Source organism: Caretta caretta, chromosome 23 (assembly GCF_965140235.1).
Source record: "Caretta caretta isolate rCarCar2 chromosome 23, rCarCar1.hap1, whole genome shotgun sequence".
Classification (NCBI taxonomy): domain Eukaryota; kingdom Metazoa; phylum Chordata; order Testudines; family Cheloniidae; genus Caretta; species Caretta caretta.
In genome coordinates, this window is record NC_134228.1 from 1,343,960 (window position 1) to 1,364,359 (window position 20,400).

Sequence of the window (20,400 nt, forward strand, 5' to 3'; positions counted from 1 at the left end):
GCACGAGTGAGGAACCCCAGTTCCCGAGAGGGCACTCGGGTTGAATAGGAGAGCTGGCTAGGGGGCAGCATGCCCGAGCTCCAACAGGTCTTCAACACCAAGGAACTCTTGGCAGGCGATCTGACCTCTTCCGCTGAATGGGCTGGAGCTTTCTGGGGCCCTGTCCTGGCTCCACTTGCTCCTATTCAGGCGGCCCTGGACCAAAGCAGACCGCCAGCGGCGTGACGTTTCACCCTTCGCGTCTCCACATGAACTTCCCTCTGCAATTTCCCGTCCCCAAATGGCAGCAGGGACGTGGGAGAAGCAGGATAGCGAGGCCCGCATGAGGAGCAGCTGTTTTGTAAGGAAAGGGGACAGTGAGCAGCACAGCGGGTGTTGAAAATTAGCGGGGTGTTCTGTGATTGGCCATTCCTGAGTGGTTCCAGGAAAGCACGGATATGCGAGGGCATCAGAAATAGCCAGGGTAGATGGGGCAGCTTTACACCCTGCAACGCTGGGAGAGCCGCCTTTCTAGTGACCTGAAGTTTTATTTCAACCCTTGTCTCTGTTCATTCTAGTCCTGTCGTTCCGATGACCATCGTGCGTACTTTTCCTACTTCAGTCCTGCTGTTTGCCGGGGCTGCTAGCTTGGGCGGAGCTAGGACTGAAGCAGAGCGTGTGAACTCCCCGGCTTTGGCGGCTCACGCTGCGTGGTCACTCAACCGGGCGAGGGAGCCTGTCACGCTTTGATCGCTGATGTGGGGGGAGAGGATCCCTCTGCTCCACCAGCCCGGTGTCGTGCTGAGTTGAAAAGGCATGTCCAAGGCATGGCATGGGGAGGAAGGCCCAGGCCCAAGCCCAAAGTGACTGGAGACCCAGGAGCCGGCCCAGGCCCAGGCCCAAAGTGACTGGAGACCCAGGAGCCGGTCCGTGGAAGCCTGGGGTTGTGCCTGTACGTTTTTACCTTCCTGCGCGGGTCTCGTGACCCTACACCGCACCGGGCTCCAACCTGGCCTAGGGAAGCGCCCTTTCGCGGGTTCGAGTGGTACAGCTGCCTCTCCTGGAGCACCCTGATTTCCCTGCCTCGCCACTCCATCGTGGAGCGAGCGGCCGAGCGGCTCCCCGGCCGAGCGTTCAGCGCGCTGATCCTAATGGCCGAGCTCCTGCAGTGCGGGGCCCTGGCACTGGGCCGGGCGCTGCAGGGCTCCTGGGCTTGCTGGAATGACAATAGATCCAGCAGGCGTGCCGAGCGGCCTGGCAACTCCCGGCACTTGGCGCTCCTCGCGCACCGTCACTAGTGGTCTGTTCCCAGAGCCTGGCTGTGCTCGAGAGGGAGAGGGCTTGGCAAGGGGTGCTGTCGGCAAAGGTGTCAAACCCTGGGCTGGGTGAGCCCCGAGCTCCCCCTTGGGGAGCAGTGCAGAGGCCTGGATCTGGAATCAGCGCTGGGGTGGTTCAACCCGGTTGCCAGCAGGAGTTTTCCTGACCAGCCTGCACAACGGACACTCCTCCGCGCCCGAGCGGAAGTGATGGCAAGCGCTCTCGGGCAACGGTCCTGGCTCTGTGCCAGCCACAGCCTCACCTGTCCAGCGTGGGCCCCGCGGGGTTCCAAGACTATCCCTAGCCCTGCCGCCTCCAGCCGCCCCCTCTCTGCCCGTCAGCTGCTGCTCCTGCCTGCCGCCCCGCAAGTCCTGTCAGGTGACGTGGATTAATTTTTCTCCAGCTGTTTGTTTTGTAAGGGCTCTTGCCTGTGGAGCATGTGTGTTTTCCCCGCCAGCGTCTTTGATCTGAGCATGTGCGATTAGTGCCTCTTATCTCCAAGGCTTTTGATCACCTGTGATGGTAGCACATGGTGCTGCGGGGAGATAAGGGTCGCTGGAAACAGAGGTAAACACCTCGCTGGCTGCCTGAGCAGGGTAGCTGGGCTCTCCCTGCAAACAGGGCTCTGATCCCCAGGGCCTGTGTTTACGGAGACCACATCCATGTAGCGGGGGAGTTTTTAATGATACCCAGTGTGGGGGCAGTTTCCTACTGATACTGCCTTTCTGTCTTCACGGGAGAGCTGTGTCTGTGCACGGCGCGGAGAAGAGGGCACTGGGGGACCAGAGGAAGGGCATCTCCGATCACCCCCCCCTTGTCTGCCTTCTTGGTTTGGTTTGTAAGCTCACGGGGGCAGGAACTGGTGTGAAGACTCTCGCTGCCGTGTGCTCAGTCCTGTGGGTGGAGGGGGGCGGATTCGGTCCCCGTGGCGAGCGACACTGGATCTTTAGTGGTGGCGTTCGTGGGAGCTCCATCCACAGCTTTGTCTGGACCATCCAGTGAATTCTGCGATGGCAAATGGCCTCTTTTCTTCTACAGACGCTCACTGCGCCCACAGCTTGTCCTGCAGCGGGCACCGTTACCCTGGTTCCTTGTCCTGCCCTGCAGAGGTGGCTGGGAGCTGGGGCACCAACATGAACGAAGTGTCAGTCGTCAAAGAGGGCTGGCTGCACAAGAGAGGTAAGGATCCCACCCGAAGGTGGTGCGTGTTGGGGGCACACAATCACACCAGCCTAACTAAAGGTGGGATTTTAAACCGGTGCAGCTTTGTGTGTGGACACTCTGATAGGGTTTAAACTGGCCTATGCTGGTTTAGTTTGCACTGTGAATTGTTTTAAACCGATGTAAGTGTGGCTACGCAGGTATTTGTACTTGCTGAACTAATCTGGTTTTTGAACTGCTGCAACTTGTCTGTGAACCCAAGCCCTAGCTGTTTGCATCGCGGCTTTCAGCGGCTGCAAGCCTTTTCTGAGCCCTGCAGATAAGCTTGCTGTAATCCTGAAAGAGGAGAGTGCAGAGACTGCTCGCCCAGGGTAGCAGGGCTCCTGCAGCTCTCCTCTGACCCGCTGACTCCAACAGCAGGTAGCTTGCCCCCCTTGCTGTCCGTGGGCAGCTCCTACGGGGCGTCCAGCACTCTGAAAGCCAAGCTGTAACTGCAACTGAATGACAGGCCAATGTCCTGCCTCCTCTCCTCGGACCTTCTGGCCTTCCAGCCTCTCCGTCATGCCTCGGGCAGGAAGTCTCCTTCCGGAGCAGCTTCTGCCATGGGCAGATCCGGGGCGATTCCTTGCCATGCTGTGCTGAGGGATTGGGGTGGCTCCAAAGGAAGGTGCAGCCTCTGGCTGCAGGAAGGCAGCGCGGGGCAGAGGCTCTGTGCTCCCTGGTGGAGAAGGGGAAGCTGTTTGAGGGCTGTGCCTGGCTTAGTGGCATCTTTTCGGCTTCGGGGCACCGTGGGCAATTGCCCCTTGCAGCTGCCGGAGAAAAGGAAGGCTCTGGTCACTCAGCTGCCCAGCCTCCCCTTTCCCTGCAGCACACAGAGCCCCGGAGGAGCGTGGGGTGGAAGGGCACTCAGACAGGAGCCCTGCCCGAGCTGGGCCCAGGCTGTGCCCCGCCTGGCTGGGCTGCATTTTCTGAAGCTAGGGCCTGAGCCGAAGAGAGCAGGAGTCTTTCCACTGGCTTCTGTGGGCTTGGGAGAGGCCCTTGGCTCGGTCTGACTGCAGCATGCGCAGGGAGCTCTGTCCCGGGCCCTGGTTGCAGCGCGGTTAGAGCCGTGTGCCAGTGGTCAGGCTGAGGCCCAGTTTGCCCGTTTCCCTGGCCAGCGCGGACAAAAGATTGTCTCTGAGACCCATGGTAAGTGTCTCAGCATGTGCCCGGAGCAGGGCTTGCTGGCGTCCCTCGCACCCCGGAGCAGGGGCTGGAGAAGTGGTGTGGCTGGCATGGCTTCGCTCCTGGAGCTGCCAGGCATGTCCTCCAGGCCAGCATCTCTGCCCTCCCCTCCTGGGTGGCTCTGCGCGAGGACCCCAGGCCAGCGGTCGCTTTTATTTTTAGCGTTCTAGAGTGCAGGGGCCGTGCAGCAGCTGCGCAGGGGGTTATTTATAGAGACGCGGAAGGTGGGCCTGTATTTTCCTTGGTTGCTGAGCACTTTCGGGAGCAGGCGCTGGAAGCCCTGCAGCTCGGACACATCCTGGCTGGCTCCCATTATTCCAGTGGCGTGCCCAGGGCTTCTGGGTCTAGCAAATGTCTCCTCTCTGCCAGGGAGAGAGCAGGGGGTCAGGATTCAGTGCTATTTCTGTACGTGGCATGGTGTGCCAGGACCAGGGGCTGAGGCTAACTGTGTGAAGCCACATCCCTTAAAACAGCCACAGAGCCGGCCGCTTTTGGCCATGGCTGCCGCTTGAGCTAACGTATCGGCTAACGTCCGGGAAGGGACCTGGGAGCCAGAACTCCTGGGTCTGTTCCCAGCTTCACCACTCTCCCTCTGTGAGCCTTCGGCAGGTCACTTCACTAGCCTGCCTTTGGGTGGGCTTCCCTGGGAAATAAGACTGTTTACCTGCCTTACTGGGATTCACAGGGCCCCAAAGGAAAAAGCAGGTGTTTGGAGGTTCCCCAGAGGTTAACCCTGAAATACCTTAAAGGACCCTCATTTCATCACTAAGGATCTGTCTCAAGTGTTGGCCCAGCGTGGCCGGCGCGGAACCACTCCCACCCTTGGGAGGCCCAGTGCCGCGGTCTCAGTGTCCTTGGCTCTGTGCGAGCCTCTTGCCGCTAAAGCCCCAAAGTGGCTGTGGGGAGCTGAGAGCACTGTGGGCCTTTGAGTCTCTGGAGCGTCTCCAGTGAAATTCGGTGGTTTGTCCCTTCGCTGGCTCTTTACTGCGCCCGGGCCTTGCCGAGAGCAGGGCAGTGGCTCGGGTGCTGAAGTCGGGGTGGGAGCTGGTTTGAAGCAGGCTCTGTAGGGGACAGAGCGAGGCGTGAAATAACACCAGGCATAATTCGGTTTTGTTCCAGGGGAGTACATTAAAACATGGAGACCCAGGTACTTCCTTCTGAAAAGCGACGGCTCTTTCATCGGCTACAAGGAGCGGCCCGAGACGTCTGATCACAGCTTGCCACCTCTGAACAACTTCTCGGTCGCAGGTGCGTCTGCCGGCTAAACCCGGAGGTGCAGGGGGACCCCCAGGGACACGTCCGTGTCTCTCCCCAGCAGATGCACGTCCCCCTTCTCATGGTGCCCATGTCCCCTCTGAAGCCAAGAGGAGAGTTCAGTCTCCAGGAGCTTTGGGCCATGGTGCCCGACATTAGTACCCCGCGAACGGCTTGTCCAGCAGCTGTGTTCCCCTCTCTCGCTGTGGGGCTCTGAGGTGACCGCCCCGGAGCGCTGTCTGGCAGCCTGCCCCGCTGTCGCTCGGGGGAGAATAGCAACCGGCTGCCCGACACTCGTGTGTGGGACTAGTGCGGATTTAGTCCCATAGTGTTAGCACCGTTGAGAGCCCTGGTGTGGACGGGCTGCCGGCTGCCATCTTTGAAAGGAAGCTGGCACCCTGCAGAGGTGGCACCGGGAGGTGGCTGGCGCCAGGCCCCGGGTGCTGCATGTGAGGCCGACAGGCGGCATTTAAAAATGCAGGGTAGGGATTTTAATGGGATCCTGCGCTGAACAGGGAGCCAGTGCAGGAGGTTCCAGGTTAGCAAAGGGGACCTGGTCTCAGAAATCGGGGCAGCCTGCACTCCGCCCACACCCACTCCCCCTCTGCCCCCAGAATGCCAGCTGATGAAGACGGAGCGCCCCCGGCCAAACACCTTCGTCATTCGGTGCTTGCAGTGGACGACTGTCATCGAAAGAACCTTTCATGTGGACTCTCCCGACGAGCGGTAGGTGCAGCTCCACACACTCCCGTCTGCGTCACGGGGCGCCCGCCTCCTCCAGGCCACCACGCAGCACAGGGCCTGGCGGGTGGGGGGGGCAGGCTCCCTGGGAACTTAGCTCTTTGTCTTCAGATTCCTTGGCAGCCACCTGCCAGCCAGCCCTCCCAGACCTGCTGAGAGGCAGATGTTCTCCCCACATCAAGAGGGAGAGGGGGGCAGAGGGAGAAGGGTGTGTCCACCCTAGACCCCCGCAGACCGACATCAGGGACTCCCTGCATGCTGGGCGTGGCACCGAACAGCTCTGGTCTGAACAGAGGGTGGGAACGGGGATGTGAAGTATTTCAGTGCCAGGCAGGAGCGTTCACGTGATCCTCCCCTGGAAGGCCAAACTAGGGGCCTCCGGCTCCAGGTGGGCTGTGCCTAGCTGATATAGGGGAGGAGATGGAACTCTGTCTGGCTCTCTGTACCCCAGGACCCGCAAAGACCCCCTTCGTGGCAGGCTGGAATTTCTCTCGCGAGTCCTGCTAGAGGTGCCTGGCTGTGAGCTCCTTGCCCCGCAGCCTCTGCTGCCCTGGGAGCTCTGGCGAGGTCAGGCAATGCCAGCTGCCACCCGGACAGGCGTGGGACCTGCAGCTCATGTGCACTGGCTCCATTGAACGGAAGGGAATGGAGCGGTAGCGAGCAGGTGCGCTGGTAGGGGTGGCCCCATGCACGCCCGCCCTCTGCCCAGCTGCTGGCGTGGAGGTGCCCAGGTCATGGGAGCCGCCACGGGAACTAGCAAGGAGCCTGAGGGGCGCAGGCGTGGCCTGCCTTGAAGCGTTGCATGCTGGGACAGCAGGTCCCCTGCCCCTCGTGTGTGGGGGGGTGGGATTAGGCCTTTTGACCTGGGACCTGGTTATGCGTGGCCAGCAGCCGCAGTGCAGAGCAGGTGTGTGACGCTCTCCTTGCACCAGAGTGAGGGGTGCCAGGAGGCGCTAGGTCGCGGGGAATTGAAGCAGGCTGAGCAGCTGATCTGACAGACCCTCCCCCACCGGCAGGCGCTTCGTCTGGGGAACCCCACTGATGGCTCGGTGACCCTCGGGCACTGGCCGAGTGGGCACCCTTAGCTGGTTTGGTCTGGCTGCCCTGTGTGGCTTCCCGGCTCCCGCTCAGCCTTGTGAGCGAAGCTGGGCTCTGGCAGGGGCTCCTGGCCGGAGGGGGAATCGTGGTGCACTGTGTTCACCGCTCGAGTTCTCCTCGGCTAGTTCCCAGGGGCTCCCTGTCCCCCTCGGGACCAGGGGGTCTCTAGGCAGCAGTGAGAAGAGCTGCTTGCTCTGAGCACAGCATGTCCTCACGCCAGGGGCCTCTTGCAACCAGAACAAGTGGGAAGTTTTGTGTTTGTGCTAATTGCAAAGGTCCGCTCCGAAGTGAGGCTGATGGGTCGCGCTGGCAGAGTGCGAACCGGGGGTGAGGAGGCCCGGGCTGAAATCAGTCAGGGCAGCGCTGGGACCCGGGGTCACTGCTGTGGGAGGAGGAAGCGCAGAATCCGAGCTGCCAAGACCCGTCCTGCTCAGAGGTGCTGACGCACCCGTCCATCCCTCGGCTCCTGCCGTGTTCTCCCCCTGCAAGCAGCAGTGCAGCTGCCTGGGCCCTGCTGCGGTCCTGACCCCTGTGCTCACCGCAGGGAGGAGTGGATGCACGCCATTCAGACCGTCGCCAACAGCTTAAAGAACCAAGAGCCCGAAGAAGACACGATGGATTACAAATGCGGCTCTCCCACCGACACCACTGGGGCTGAGGAGATGGAAGTGGCCGTGACCAAGACCCGGGCGAAAGCAGTAAGACGGCTGGCGTGTTGAGGTTTCTCAGCGGGGGTGGGGGTCATGGTTTCGGGGGGCAGGATGGGAAGGAGGTGGGGGACCCCAAACCTTGTTTCGGCTGTACTGTGAGGTCGCAGTCTGGGAAAGGTCAGAACCTTCGCGACGCTGTTCCTGTTTTCATTCGTTTGCTCCAAGCTGCTAATGTCTCCCGGCCAAGTTCTCCTGTGCGCTCTCTGAGAGCCTGGGGAGGTGGGATGGCGGGTCACTCCAGCTAGGTCCCTCACAGGGGCTGATCTCTCAGGACACCCGTCCCCTGTGACAGAAACGCACTGTGATTTCTTTCCCCCGGGCTGCATGTGGTTCACAGCACTTGTCTGAAACCACTTCCCTTCCGTTTTCTCTGGCCAGTCATCTTCTGTCAGCTCCTGGGGGTCTTCTTCTGTGGGGAGGGGGAAACCATTGACTTTTTCCTGTGATTTCTGCAAGCCCCTCTCCTAGCCACTACATTGCATATTTGTCTGGAACAAGAGCCTGCTCCGCAGGGAAGTGGGAGTCGTGGTGTTTGAGGTTGGCCGTTGTGCACAGAAGCACACAAGACCATGGTTTAAATTGCCAGGGTGAAACTGCCCCCCATGCGCGCCAGAGGGCTGGAGTGGGCCATAGCTGGGTGTCTTGACCTCATGCTGTTCTTCTACCCAGGCCGGAACCGTTTTTAGAACTAGCTACCCCGGCGGGAGAACCCCTCTGTTTTCGATAGGCTCGTCGGTCGGCATTTCCCCACCTTCCAGCCATCCCATGCCGCAGCGTTAACCCTCCCCCCGTCTGCCTTTCTCCCTAGACCATGAACGATTTCGACTACCTGAAACTCTTGGGGAAAGGCACCTTCGGCAAAGTGATCCTGGTGCGGGAAAAGGCCACTGGGCGCTATTACGCCATGAAGATCCTGCGGAAAGAAGTCATCATCGCAAAGGTACGCGGGGCCGTTCGGGGAGGGAAGGGTCAGCGCGGAGGGGCTTGGGGGCCTGAAACAAGGTGTATTCCAAACCTGCAGGCGTGTGCTGTGCATGCTGTTAGGTAACGTCATCCTCTGCCGTTTGTGGCTCGCGGTCCGTCTCTCTCCTGTGTGTGTGTGTGTTTGCCTCTGGGAGCAGGGGCAGAAATTCTCACCTATGCTTCAAAGACTTAGAAATGAATGTGTTCACCCGTTGCCATCCGCCTTCGGCTGTAAGCTGCTTGGGGCGGGGGCTGTCTTTCTGTGTGGGGTTTGTACAGCACCTGGCTCCAGGGGGGCTGCTACATGGCTGGGGTTCCTCAGGAGTAGAGCAGTAAATGTGCGGGGGGGGACTGTGGGTGCTGAGTCAGCAACACACTTAAAGCACCTGCTTCACTTAAAATTCAGTGGGACTTGAGCATGTTCTCCAGCGCTTTGCTGGCCAGCGGTGAGCATTGTGCCTTGGCCACTGTTCCCCTCGGGCATGAATGCTGCCCCCCCAGGGCTGGATTCCGGTCCACACCTGCCAGCTCGAAGGCCAGCGGCTGCGGCTCAGTGGGGTGGCTGGCTGGCTTTGAGTGCACGACTGATCTCCTGCGGTGTCTGTCTCCCCACAGGACGAGGTGGCGCACACGGTTACAGAGAGCAGAGTGCTGCAGAACAGCAGGCATCCCTTCCTGACGGTAAATCCGCCCCGTGGAGTCTCCGGGCAGGCAGGGCGGCCGTGCCAGCCGGGGAAGTCCCCGTGGGTCTCCGGGCGGGCAGGGCGGCCGTGCCAGCCGGGGAAGTCCCCGTGGGTCTCCGGGCGGGCAGGGCGGCCGTGCCAGCCGGGGAAGTCCCCGTGGGTCTCCGGGCGGGCAGGGCGGCCGTGCCAGCCAGGGAAGTCCCCGTGGAGTCTCCGGGCGGGCAGGGTGGCCGTGCCATCCAGGGAAGTCCCCGTGGGTCTCCGGGCGGGCAGGGCGGCCGTGCCATCCAGCAAAGTCCCCGTGGGTCTCCGGGTGGGCAGGGCGGCCGTGCCAGCCGGGGAAGTGGGCTGCTTACATGCCGGCCGAAACCTGAAAGATCCTTCAGACTCACAGTGTCACCTCATCAGCAGTGCAGCAAGTGCCCCTGGGAGGGGCAAAGCTCCAGGTCTTTAAACGGCGCCCCGAGCTGGGTGTCCGGGTGCAGAGCGCTCATCTCTCGCTTGTCGGCGCCAGGGCAGCTGAGCCTGGGAGGGAGCACGAGCCAGGGCTGCGCAGTTGCTACTGGGCAATGAATGTGCTGAGTGCCCAGCTCCTGCCATTGGCCCCATGCTGGCGCTGGCAGCCGAGAAGCCCTGCGCTGGGCAGGACTTGCTCACTCATCCAGGAGGCCGCAGGGCGGGCTGCTCGGCAGCAGCCAGCAGGCTCGGCGTGGGAGACGGGATTCTAGCTCTGCCCTTCCCTGGTGCGGGAGCTGGAGTGACACACCGTAGTCCCTCTGCCGTCTCGGGAAGCGCAGAGCCATGCAGCCGGCCCCCGCCTCTTCTCAGCCGCTCCCTCTCTTGCAGGCACTGAAGTACGCCTTTCAGACCAACGACCGGCTCTGCTTCGTGATGGAGTACGCCAACGGAGGAGAGGTGGGTCCCGCCCGCACGGTGCGCTGGGTGCTGCCCGGCTACCTAGTCCCCAAGTGAAAATCAAACAGCGGCACGGACTGGGGGAGGGGGAGACGTCTGAGGCTGGAAATGCGAAGGGGAGAGATTCGGGAGCTGAGCCGTTAGTGGGAGCTGCGGAAGAGCCCGTTCTGCCCCCCGCACTGGTGAGGTGGCCTGTGGGCCTGGAGGAGGGCGTAGGGGGGTGCAGAGGAGTCAACGGGAAGATGACCCATGTCTGTGACCGACCCCACCCCCCCACCCCCCTCTGCGGCAGGACAGAATTTCAACTTGTCCATCATCTATCTCACTTGGGGGGCTCTCCAGTCTTACCAGCAGCTTGTGCTGCAGGGAAGTGTCAGCCCCGGCCCCTGGCAGGAGCCCTGCCGTAAGGAGCTGTGACCCAGCTAGTCAGGACTCATGGGTTCCCTGCCCAGCCATCACTGATTGGCCATCTGGCCGTAAAAACGACATTCTCCCAACTATGGGATGTGGGGGGGGATTGTTACCCACCTCCCGTGGGGTGGGCGGCAGGTGTGGCTACGCAGCACTGACCAGCCTCTCCCAGCCAGCGTTCCCGGCTGTCAGGCACCAGCTGGCCTGCTGCTGTGACTGCCCCCGGCAGGATTCCTGCTGGCCTTGGTAAGGGAAACACAAGTGTCTTTGAGGGAACCTTTCTGAACTGCCTGGCTCTGGGTATGTTCTCCCCCTCCTGCCCCGGGCCTTCTCCCCACCTCGGGGGCTGTCAACGTACAGGGCAGTGCGCGTCGGACACACCTGCCAGTGTTCTCGCCGGTGCAACTGCCAGAGCGCTCAGCCCTCGTTTGGCTGCTTCCGGGCTCTTACAGCCCCCGCTCCATTTTCCTTCCCTCCAGCTGTTTTTCCACCTTTCGAGAGAGCGCGTGTTCACGGAGGACCGGGCCCGTTTCTATGGTGCTGAGATAGTGTCCGCACTGGAGTACCTGCACTCCAGGGACGTGGTCTACAGGGACATCAAGGTAATGTCAGGGCAAACAGCCGGTCCACCCGGGTTCTGGCTAGCTCCCGCCTTCCGCGCCTGTGGCTGCAGCTGGAGTCGGTGCTCAGAGCCTTTGGGAACCAGGCTCTTGCATTTTAAAAAATGAAACTGAATTCTACGCCCTTGGGTCCCTGTTCCCTCCTTGCTCGGCTCAGCCGGTGAGACGCAGGCAGCCGGTGAGTGTCTCAGCAGCGCTGTGCCCTGGCTGGATTTCGTCACTGCAGGAAGGTGTCTGGAGAACAGGAGGCAAGGGCCCCTTGCTCCTGTCCCTGCTTCTGAGGGCTGGACTCAGCAGAGGCTTGGCCGCGAGCAGCCCCGTTTCTCAGGGCTCCGTCCCAGCCCCCAGTACGGCCTGGTGAGCGCTTGATTCATGGAGAGGGTAGTTTAAAACTTCCTCTTTTACCTAACCTCGTGTTCTGGATGATCTGCCCTTGGCTCGCCTTTCTGCCCAGAGGCTGTGCCCACGAGGAGAGCCGGCTTCAGGGTGGGATTCTGGGCTGCTCCTGAATGCAGCCAAACTGCCTGCATCCCTCGCAGGCCGGATCAGGCCCAGTGCTCTCTCGGGGGTTGACGAGGATTGACTTGCTGTTGATAGTTACCCAGGCCTAATGTTGCTGGTGGCATCTTTATGCTTCCCTGGCCCGCCCCGGACTAGCCACTGCGCCCCATCGAGCTCACAGTCTCGGCTCTGTGTGGACGAGCGAGCGGAATTAACCGGAGCTTTGACCCCCTCGCTCCCTCTCTGCCTTTCAGCTGGAGAACCTGATGCTGGATAAAGACGGCCACATAAAGATCACGGACTTCGGGCTCTGTAAGGAAGGCATAACGGACGGCGCCACCATGAAAACCTTCTGCGGGACGCCGGAGTACCTGGCCCCGGAGGTACTGATCTTTCACTCTTAGGTGTATTACGATAGCACCGCCCTGACCCAGGCCAGGGGCCGTTGGATGGGCAGAGACCGTGCCTGCCCGAAGAGCTCCCAGACCACAGGTGGGGGGGGACGGGACTCGCCCAGCTGGACAGTGACGAGCCTGGGAGCAGAACCCAGGCATCCTGCCTGCCCGGCCCGGACCCAGCCCCCTGGGCCAGGCCCACAGACGAGGGGTCAATGTCCCGTGGCCGGGAGTGGGGTGTAACAGGAGGTTGGTGGCAGCGCTGAATGCTGCTGCTAGACACACCTCACAAACCAGAGCGTCACCCTGACCTCAGGCCAGCAGGGCCCCTAGACACATCCGAGAATCCTTCTGCTGCTCGGCTGGGACGAGGCCCTCGCTGCACCAGAACGGTCCCTTCCACTCCGTTTCTGGCCAGCTTGTTCCCCACTCTAAGGTAGAAACAAAGCTGACGAGGAAAACCCTCTGCCTAGGTGGATTAGTGTGTTTAGAGCAGGGGGCTGGGAGCCAGGACTCCTGGGTTCTCTCCCGGCTCTGGGAGGGGAGGGGGGCTAGTGGCTGGACTCCTCTCCGCAGCTCACAAGCCCCCCCTTTTCCCCGCACAGGTGCTGGAGGACAATGACTACGGGCGGGCTGTGGACTGGTGGGGGCTGGGCGTCGTCATGTATGAGATGATGTGCGGCCGCCTCCCCTTCTACAACCAGGACCACGAGCGGCTCTTTGAGCTGATCCTCATGGAGGAGATCCGCTTCCCCCGCACCCTGAGCCCCGAGGCCAAGGCCCTGCTGGCCGGACTGCTCAAGAAGGACCCCAAGCAGAGGTGGGTGGGTGCTGGACACATGCACCCAGGGGCTCGCTGGGCCCAAGCTGGTCCCATGGCGCCAGCTCTCACTGGCTTTCTTCCGGGGGTGGCAGCTGCTCCACGGCAGGTGCGTCGGTCGCTGTGGAGACGGTCAGGGCTGGGAAAGCACCGGGAGATCCCCCATGGCAGGTGCAGACCAGAGGCGAAGTGTCCTTGGTCTCCTGCCCAGGAGAACCTGGGTTAAAGCTTCTAGGGCCTTCTCTGGCCTGGGTTGGAGGGGGTCAGACCAGCTGATCACAGTGATCCCCGCTGGCCTCGGACTCTAGGAGTCTAGACACAGAAGGTCCAGCAGGACCAGGCTGAGGGTCTAGGTAGACGCGCTGGTTTCGGTGTTGCTAATCGATACATGCCAGGATCCTGTGGATTTACAAGGGGCTCCCTGACCTTTGGCACCATCTAACTAAATGGATTTAAAATCGCACCTGGAAACCAGTGCAAGTAGCCCAGGCCCTGGAGCGAGGGCCAGGGAGTAAGGATGCTCTGTGTCTCCAGGCTAGGAGGAGGGCCAAACGACGCCAAGGAGGTGATGGAGCACCGCTTCTTCACAGCCATCAACTGGCAAGACGTGGTTCAGAAGAAGGTAAGAGGGGGGAACCCTCTTTGCTGTGGAGGTCCTGGGTTTTTTCTCATCCCCTGAACCACTTATCTGAAGAGTTCTCAGAACAGCCCGCTGCCACTGAGTGTACATGTGAGGCTGTGCAAAACCCACCCTTCGCTAACACCTGATCAGCACAGAGCAGAGCTCATGATACACCCCCGCGTGGGCGCGGGGTGAGGGCCTAGGCCACTCAGTTGCACGGCTTCTCGTGCCTTAGTTCAGAGCTGCAGTGATCAGTTTGCAGACCCGGGGAAGGAGGGGTTGGAGCTGTGTCTAAAGCCAGCCCTGCTTTTCGCGGGAACCTCCCTTCACATGGCAGGCAGGCGTCACTGCTCAGCGACCTCTCTTGGGTTGGTCTAGGTGGAGCTGCACGGGATTAGCTCACGGGGTGAGTGGAAATCGACTCAGTCCCTGGGCTGGTTTCAGATGGCGAGCGGCGTCGCTCGGTGTAACAGGTTGGCTGACGCTGCCATTCAGCAGACGTGCGAGCGTCCACGTGGGGCTGATGTGAGCTGAGGTGTAGCTGGGCCCTGGAATGCAGCCGAAGGGATGGTTTCGGTGGCAGGCGCAGACCCAGCCGTGCTGCCATGCTGGGGAGGGTGGGAGCCAGCGGGCGTTCCCTGTCACTGATGTCAGCCTCTCTTGCTCCACAGCTCGTCCCGCCGTTTAAGCCCCAAGTGACATCTGAAATCGACACGCGATACTTTGACGACGAGTTCACAGCACAGTCGATCACCATCACGCCTCCTGACCGATGTGAGTATGGCTGAGCTGGCTGCGCTGGGCTCTGGGGAGGGGCTGAAATGTGGGGAGCTCCACCCCACCCAGCACAGAAAGCAGGGGAAGCCTGGCTGGTCTAGTGGCCTAAGCACAGGACCGGGAGCCAGGATTCCTGAGCTCTACCCACTGTCTCATGGCACCGCACTGTGTAGTGAGGACGTCAGCGCTGCCCTAGGGTCAGAGTGCGCGGGGCTGTACGCGGCGTGTCTGATATCCGTGGAGGGATGTCGGCTGAAAGACCCCAGGACGCAGGGTTTGATCACGTACTCTGGGAGCACTCACAAGGACCAGCCCAGATTCAGGGCCTTGTATTGTCGTGTGCTGATCAGACACATGGCGAGAGCTGCTTGCGGAGGGAGAAGGGAACGGTGGTCCCCAGTGTAGACTGGGACCCAGCCTGGGAGCTGGGAGTTGGGAGCAAGCCTCCACGGTTCCAGCCCACCGGGCCCCTGGTTTTCTCTTGGTGGGAAGGAGGCAGAGAGAACACCACGTAGCCCAACTCCTGGGCATCTCGGGTTGCTCAGGCTCTCTTTAGGTGATTTTTGGAAGCATCCAAGGGGTTTAGGAGCATGAGTCCTGTTGAAGGCCACCTGTGCTCCCAACTCCCTGTGGTGCTTGGAGACCCACCCCCACCCCCCCATAAGCCGCTTCTCTCTCTGTCTGCAGATGACAGCATGGACTCCCTGGAGGCCGATCAGCGGACGCACTTCCCCCAGTTCTCCTACTCCGCCAGCATCCGAGAATAGGCGGTGGCAGGCAGAGACTTGGGCTCCGAGCACGGGAGAACTTGTTGGTTTTGTTCCTTGGATTTCTCTCCAGCAATCTGGTCACACACTAGCCCGGCCCCCGGAGGCTGCAGGGCAGCTGCCCCAGCTGTTTGAAACTCAGCCAGGTTGGCATCACACCACCAGGCGAGCGGGGAGACGCTAGCTCCCCGTTTCGAGCTGTGTGGAAAGGAAGGAAGTGCTCTTGCTCCGTGGCTCTGAGCAGCTCCAAGCCCTGGCTGGTTCAGTACCATGGGGTTGCTTTTATTTTTAAACTCCTAGAAGTGCTTACAGCTTTTAAAGACACCCCACCCCACGAGACAGCCCCTCTCTCAGCCTTCCTCCAGCGTCCAAGGGCCCAGCGAGCCGGGTTGTCAGCTAGCCATAACCTAAAAAACAAAGACCAGGAGAGAGGTCCTTGGAGAGGAATCCTGTGGAATCGAAACTGACTTGCAAGGAATGACGCCCGTTCTGTCCAGAGATTTCTGTTGGTCACGGAGAGCGACTGTGTGTGGACGTGACGTAAGACGCCACTCGGAATCTCCGCTGGGACGCACAGTAAACCCTCCGAGCAGGCCGAGAGCCCGGCGGGTTGGCCCTCACCCCAAGGGCTGCTGTTTACTTCATTGCTCCAGTGCAGCGAGGAACACTGGCTCGCCAGCCCCAGGGTTGGGTTCCTGGTTCCTGTTTTCTCTTCTGCCTGTTACATCTTTGCAGCCCTTCCTTACACCTGCTGGGAAAGGGGCACCAGCTGGAGCCATGTGGATCTCTGCAGGCAGGCGGGGGGAGGGAGTCTGGTGGGCACTTGGAGATTCAGCAGGGCTCCCACGGCACAAGAGCACTAAGGAAGAAGCCGGCCCTTTCCATGGGGAAGTGGCATGTCAGGAAGGGAGGGGGTTCTTGCCGGAGGAAAGCCAACCCCAGCCCACGGCGGTACCTGTGTCCGACACGCACGGTTGTAAAAGCAATAATGTTTTTCTTCAAAGCTGCCTTAAAGCCAGAAGTCGGTGCGCTCGGTGCTGCGGTCCCTTCACACCCTGTGTGCGGCAGGATTTTACACAGAACGACCAGGCAGCTAATAAACGCTGCAGCGCTCGGCCGGAGACGCGCCTTCCTCCACAGCTCCTGTGAGCCCCTCGCCCGCCGGCTCAGCCCCCAGACTTCGGGCTAATCTTTTCCCACAGCACACGCCAAAGGCCCCGTTTCCCCATTCGGACGCACCCTGGGCTGTCGTGGACACTGCCGAGGGGCTGGGGAGCGCTGCTCCGCCTGTCCCTCCCAGCGCCAGCTCCTGGGCGGAGTGCATCGGGCAGCGGAGACTGGACAGAGAAAGTTACGAGTCGCGGGAGCTGAGCGCTCTTTCCCCATTGTCACTAAGCTGCCGGACCGCGTGTGTCAGACTCAAATGCTCTGAAACCATCTGCAGCTTTGAGGGGCAGGGGGAGCAGCTGCCTTCTGCTCCTCCCGGCATCCCAGAGCCACAGCGGGTCTCCCTGCCCAGCGTCTCTGAGCCAGTGTCTCTGAGCTTCGCCTGGGCCGGAAATCGCAACCCCTAGCCCAGTGGCAGAGAGCCATCCGAGCTGCATGGCCTTGAGGCTGCCGATGCACCTGGGGTGCAGGTTACAGCCACGTTGTGCGGGTGAGGCGACCTCAGGGTGCGTGGCGGGGGGACCCTGACTCCGGGGGGTCTGCAGCCGCTTGGACCGAGAGCCTGGCCTGGCAGTTTTTCAGTTAGACACGTTTTGATGGGATATTCTCGCCTGCTCTGGTGCCCAAGCTGGGCTGCATCCCTGGTGTGTGGGGTCTCTTTCCCCAAGATTTTTACTTAGGTCAGCCGGTTAGCCGTTAATTCTGGGGGTTCGTTCCCCATGGTGCTGTTCCCTTGCAGGCAATGGACGCACTGGTGAATGGCTGACGGCCAGGACACCACGTGGCCTCGTGTTTTGGTATTTAGCCGATTATGCCTGATTTGAGGGATGGGGGGCCACGGCTCTCAGTACAGATGCCCCAAGTACTCAGCTTAGCTCTTCCTGCTGTGCAAGGTCAGGCCCCGGGATTGCCGCCTCGGAGCTCGGCATGCTTGCCCGCTCCTAATTTTTAAGCTCTTGAGTATTTCTGCCGCCTTTACCAGTGTCCGAGCCAGCGCCGATCTGGGTCCCGGTCCTCTCCAGCTGCTCCTCGCTGAAGTCTCTGAATTTCTCAGGGAGGACGGGAGCCTCGTCCCAAGAGCCGCAGCCGGCCGTGCAGCCTGGCTGGGATTTGGGAGAAAGACTCCCCGCTGCTCAGCTGCCACCCCGGACAGGCACCCTCAGCAGGGGGAGCAGGTAGCCGCAGGCCTGAGCCCGGGCTGAGGCTGCGGGATCTGGGGCTACTCAGTGAGGGGGTCCACAGGGCTCATGCGCCGCCCTACCCTGCTGCAACTTCCCCTTAACCCTCCCGTCCCTGGCTGTGGTGCCCGCCCACAGTTAGCTGGGCTGAATTTGAGGCTCAGGCTCTTTGCGCTCCGAGCCTGGTGCAGCCTCAGCCCCGAGAGAGGAGGGGGGACGGGTCTCGTGACCTGTCCCAGCCTGTGACGCACCCCTGGCAATGCTGGCACGGGGGGTTGGGGCAGGTTTCCCCCGCTCGCTCAGGGTGCGCCCGAGAGTCTTGGCAGCACTGGTCTGTCTCCTCCCGCAGCCCAGGGCTCTGGCAGGGGACCCGCAGAACGGGAGGTGGCCCTGAGTGGCCAGAGCCGCTGGCTGGAGTTCGTCTGGGAACTTCCCTGCAGGGGGGCCCAGGCTGAACGGAGGAGCTGGTAGTGTGCCCTGGCTCCCCTGGAGAGAAGCTCGTCTTCCCCCCTGCGATGGGGTCTGCTCCTGGCCGCAGCTGGGCTCGGGGAGGGGAAAGCAAACGAGTGCCTGGAGAGCGGGGCCCCCAGGGTCAATGTTGTCCCCGGGGTCCCAGCAGAAGGTTTATCCCCCTTGTATGGCCAGGGACCTGGGAACTCCCCCAGGCTTACACAGCTGCGGAGGAAACCCCCGTCTCCCAGTCCGGTGCCTTTAACCACCAGCCCAGCTCTCCGAACCTCCCTGGGCCTTCCCAGACTGTGTCAGGCCCATGCGTGAGTGGCCGGCAATTTCCTCTCTGGAGAAAGGCCCCTTCTGCATGTGCAGAGCTCAGCTGGCCGCTGAGAACCTCCTGGGGCCCCGCGTCCGGGGAGCAGCGCGTCAGCCCCACACCGAGCACACACAGACCACGGGCTGCTGGTCGGGCGGCGCGGCCTGGCTCTCGCCTGGGTGGAGCAGCATTTGTAGATGCTGTCAAAGTGCTTCGTTGCTTGGGCTGTGTATTTCACGCTGCGTTTGTCAGGGAGCCAGGTGGGACCCTAGCAAAGCTTTAATTTAAAACCCACGTGGCCGCCCGGGTTGCCCGTCTGGCCAGATTGCCGGCTCCCCGGGCACGGTGCTGTGGCTTTTTCTCGCAGAGCTTTAGAGCCTTAATGTCCATTTGGCCTTTCGCTTGCTGAGTCGCTGGAATTTCGTGTTGATTCACCTGGCTCAGGGGCTGGGCTGCTGAGTCCTTCCCTCCCACCAGCATTACTGGGCTTGCTGCCCATCCAGTGCCCTTCTGTGCCTCACCAAGCGTCCAGGGGTGAACGGCTGCCCCTCCCCGGCTGGCAGGGGCTGTCCCAGGACACAGCTCCCGTTGAGAGCGCTTCTCTGCCCTGATCTGTGGCCAGCCCGGCATCCGCCCAGCTTTGAGGATGGACGAGCAGCCAGTGGGGCAGGAGCTTTCTCACCCGGTGAGGTGGGAGATTTTACTCTTGTGGCAAAGGGAACCTCCAACGCAATGGGCACCTCGGATGAATGATGCAGACCCTGCAGCTGGTACGCTGGGATCTCGGGCACGGCTCCTGCCATTGGCTCCCGAGCTGACCTCAGTCCCCAAGCTTGGATTGTGTGAGCTCTGCCGGGGTGCTGGGGCATGCCTGGCGCGGCGAGCAGCCCGGCCATCTTCCCTTCGCCCAGCTCAGAGCGGGGAGGGGCCCAGAAACTTTTCCCCATGTCTGTAGTTGCTGCAGTTGAGGTGCATTTACTTAGACTGACACGTCCTTGTGGGTTTCCCCGACAGCAACAGGGGGACGAACGTCTCCAAAGCTGGAGTTGGAAGCTTTGGCCGCACGTGGCCCGGAGGCCGGGCTGTGATACTTGATTCACTCTGTAAGATAGTTTGTGAGTTCTGACTATTCTCGCTTTTCCTAGTTCCTGGAGTGTTTTGGTTCTGTAAATCTGTCCACGGCGCGTCACCTGCGCCCTCGGATTTGTACGGTACAAGCAATAAAATGGTTTTTGGAAGCTTTGGGTCCATGCGTTGTTTCCCCCTTGTCCCCCAAATCCTGTCATCGCAGCCGCCCGGCGCTGGGGTTTGCCCCAGGAATTGCCCTCGCTCCGGTCCCGTATCCTGTCGGGTGCGTGTGTCCTGCTGCTTCAGAGAGAGGGGAAATCCTGATGCCCTGCAGGGCTGGGGCAGTGGCCTTCTTTCCCAGGCCGACGCTGGGAAATCCAGGCTCCAGGGCCCGGTTCTGAGGGGTGCTGAGTTCCCAGGGGTCCGGAGGGAAGAGGTGGAGGCTGCGGGCTCAGCCCTAGAGAACCAGGCCCAGCTCCCCCTGTTTCCTTGGGGAGCCCCCCCATGTCTGCAGGAAACTCCCCATGTCCTCTGGGTTCTACATAGACCTGCCCTGCCTGGGGGTGGCCAGGTGTCACGGAGTCCCTGGGCGATGCTCTGGAACTGCTCCCCATGAAGCCAGTCAGGACTCTGGGGTAGTCGCCTTTCTGTGAGCAGCCTGTCTTCAGGACACACAGCTCACACAGCTTCCACCTTCCTGGGTCTGACCTCAGAGCATTCAGCATCCTCTGCCCCTCCGTGCGCTTTCCCCCAGCGAGTCCGCCCAGGCGGGGCTCCTGGGGAAGCCAGAGGGTCCTGCACCCCAACTTCGCAGTCAGACGTGACTCTCAGCCAGCCAGTAAAACAGAAGGTTTATTAGACGACAGGAACATGGTCTAAAACAGAGCTTGCAGGTGCAGAGAACGGGACCCCTCAGCTGGGTCCATTCTGGGGGGTAGTGAGCCAGACAACCACGTCTGCACTTCACTCCATGTCCCAGCCAGCCCCAAACTGAAAACCCCTCCAGCCCCTCCTCCTCTGGGCTTTGTTCCTTTCCCGGGCCAGGAGGTCACCTGATTCCTTTGTTCTCCAACCCTTCAGCTCTCACCTTGCAGGGGGGGAAGGGCCCAGGCCATTAGTTGCCAGGAAACAGGGTGTCGGCCATTCTCTGTGTCCAGACTCCTGCACACACCTGCCTCTAGGGCTCTGCAAGGATCATACACCCTTACCCCACCCCCTAGATACTTAAGAACTGCCTAGGGGAAACTGAGGCACCCCCAC

General features: G+C 61.3%; 1 protein-coding gene across 2 annotated transcripts in view; it reads left to right on the forward strand.

Annotated features, from left to right (window-relative positions):
- AKT2 (AKT serine/threonine kinase 2) overlaps positions 1-19,310 on the forward strand; it is a 33,558-nt gene extending 14,248 nt beyond the window's left edge. The window contains exons 1-14 of one of the 2 annotated variants that reach the window (XM_048832889.2): positions 1,356-1,674; positions 2,335-2,475; positions 4,801-4,929; positions 5,550-5,661; positions 7,319-7,472; positions 8,293-8,424; positions 9,063-9,128; positions 9,977-10,045; positions 10,936-11,058; positions 11,832-11,960; positions 12,578-12,792; positions 13,327-13,414; positions 14,086-14,188; positions 14,879-19,310. In XM_048832889.2, coding sequence (XP_048688846.1) covers positions 1,506-1,674; positions 2,335-2,475; positions 4,801-4,929; positions 5,550-5,661; positions 7,319-7,472; positions 8,293-8,424; positions 9,063-9,128; positions 9,977-10,045; positions 10,936-11,058; positions 11,832-11,960; positions 12,578-12,792; positions 13,327-13,414; positions 14,086-14,188; positions 14,879-14,958 — 1,710 coding nt within the window. In that variant the 5' untranslated portion in view covers positions 1,356-1,505 and the 3' untranslated portion in view covers positions 14,959-19,310. Of the gene's footprint in view, positions 1-1,355; positions 1,675-2,334; positions 2,476-4,800; positions 4,930-5,549; positions 5,662-7,318; positions 7,473-8,292; positions 8,425-9,062; positions 9,129-9,976; positions 10,046-10,935; positions 11,059-11,831; positions 11,961-12,577; positions 12,793-13,326; positions 13,415-14,085; positions 14,189-14,878 lie in introns of those variants that run through there. The other variant, XM_048832888.2, reaches the window with a different exon arrangement.
- Positions 19,311-20,400: the final 1,090 nt, after the last annotated feature.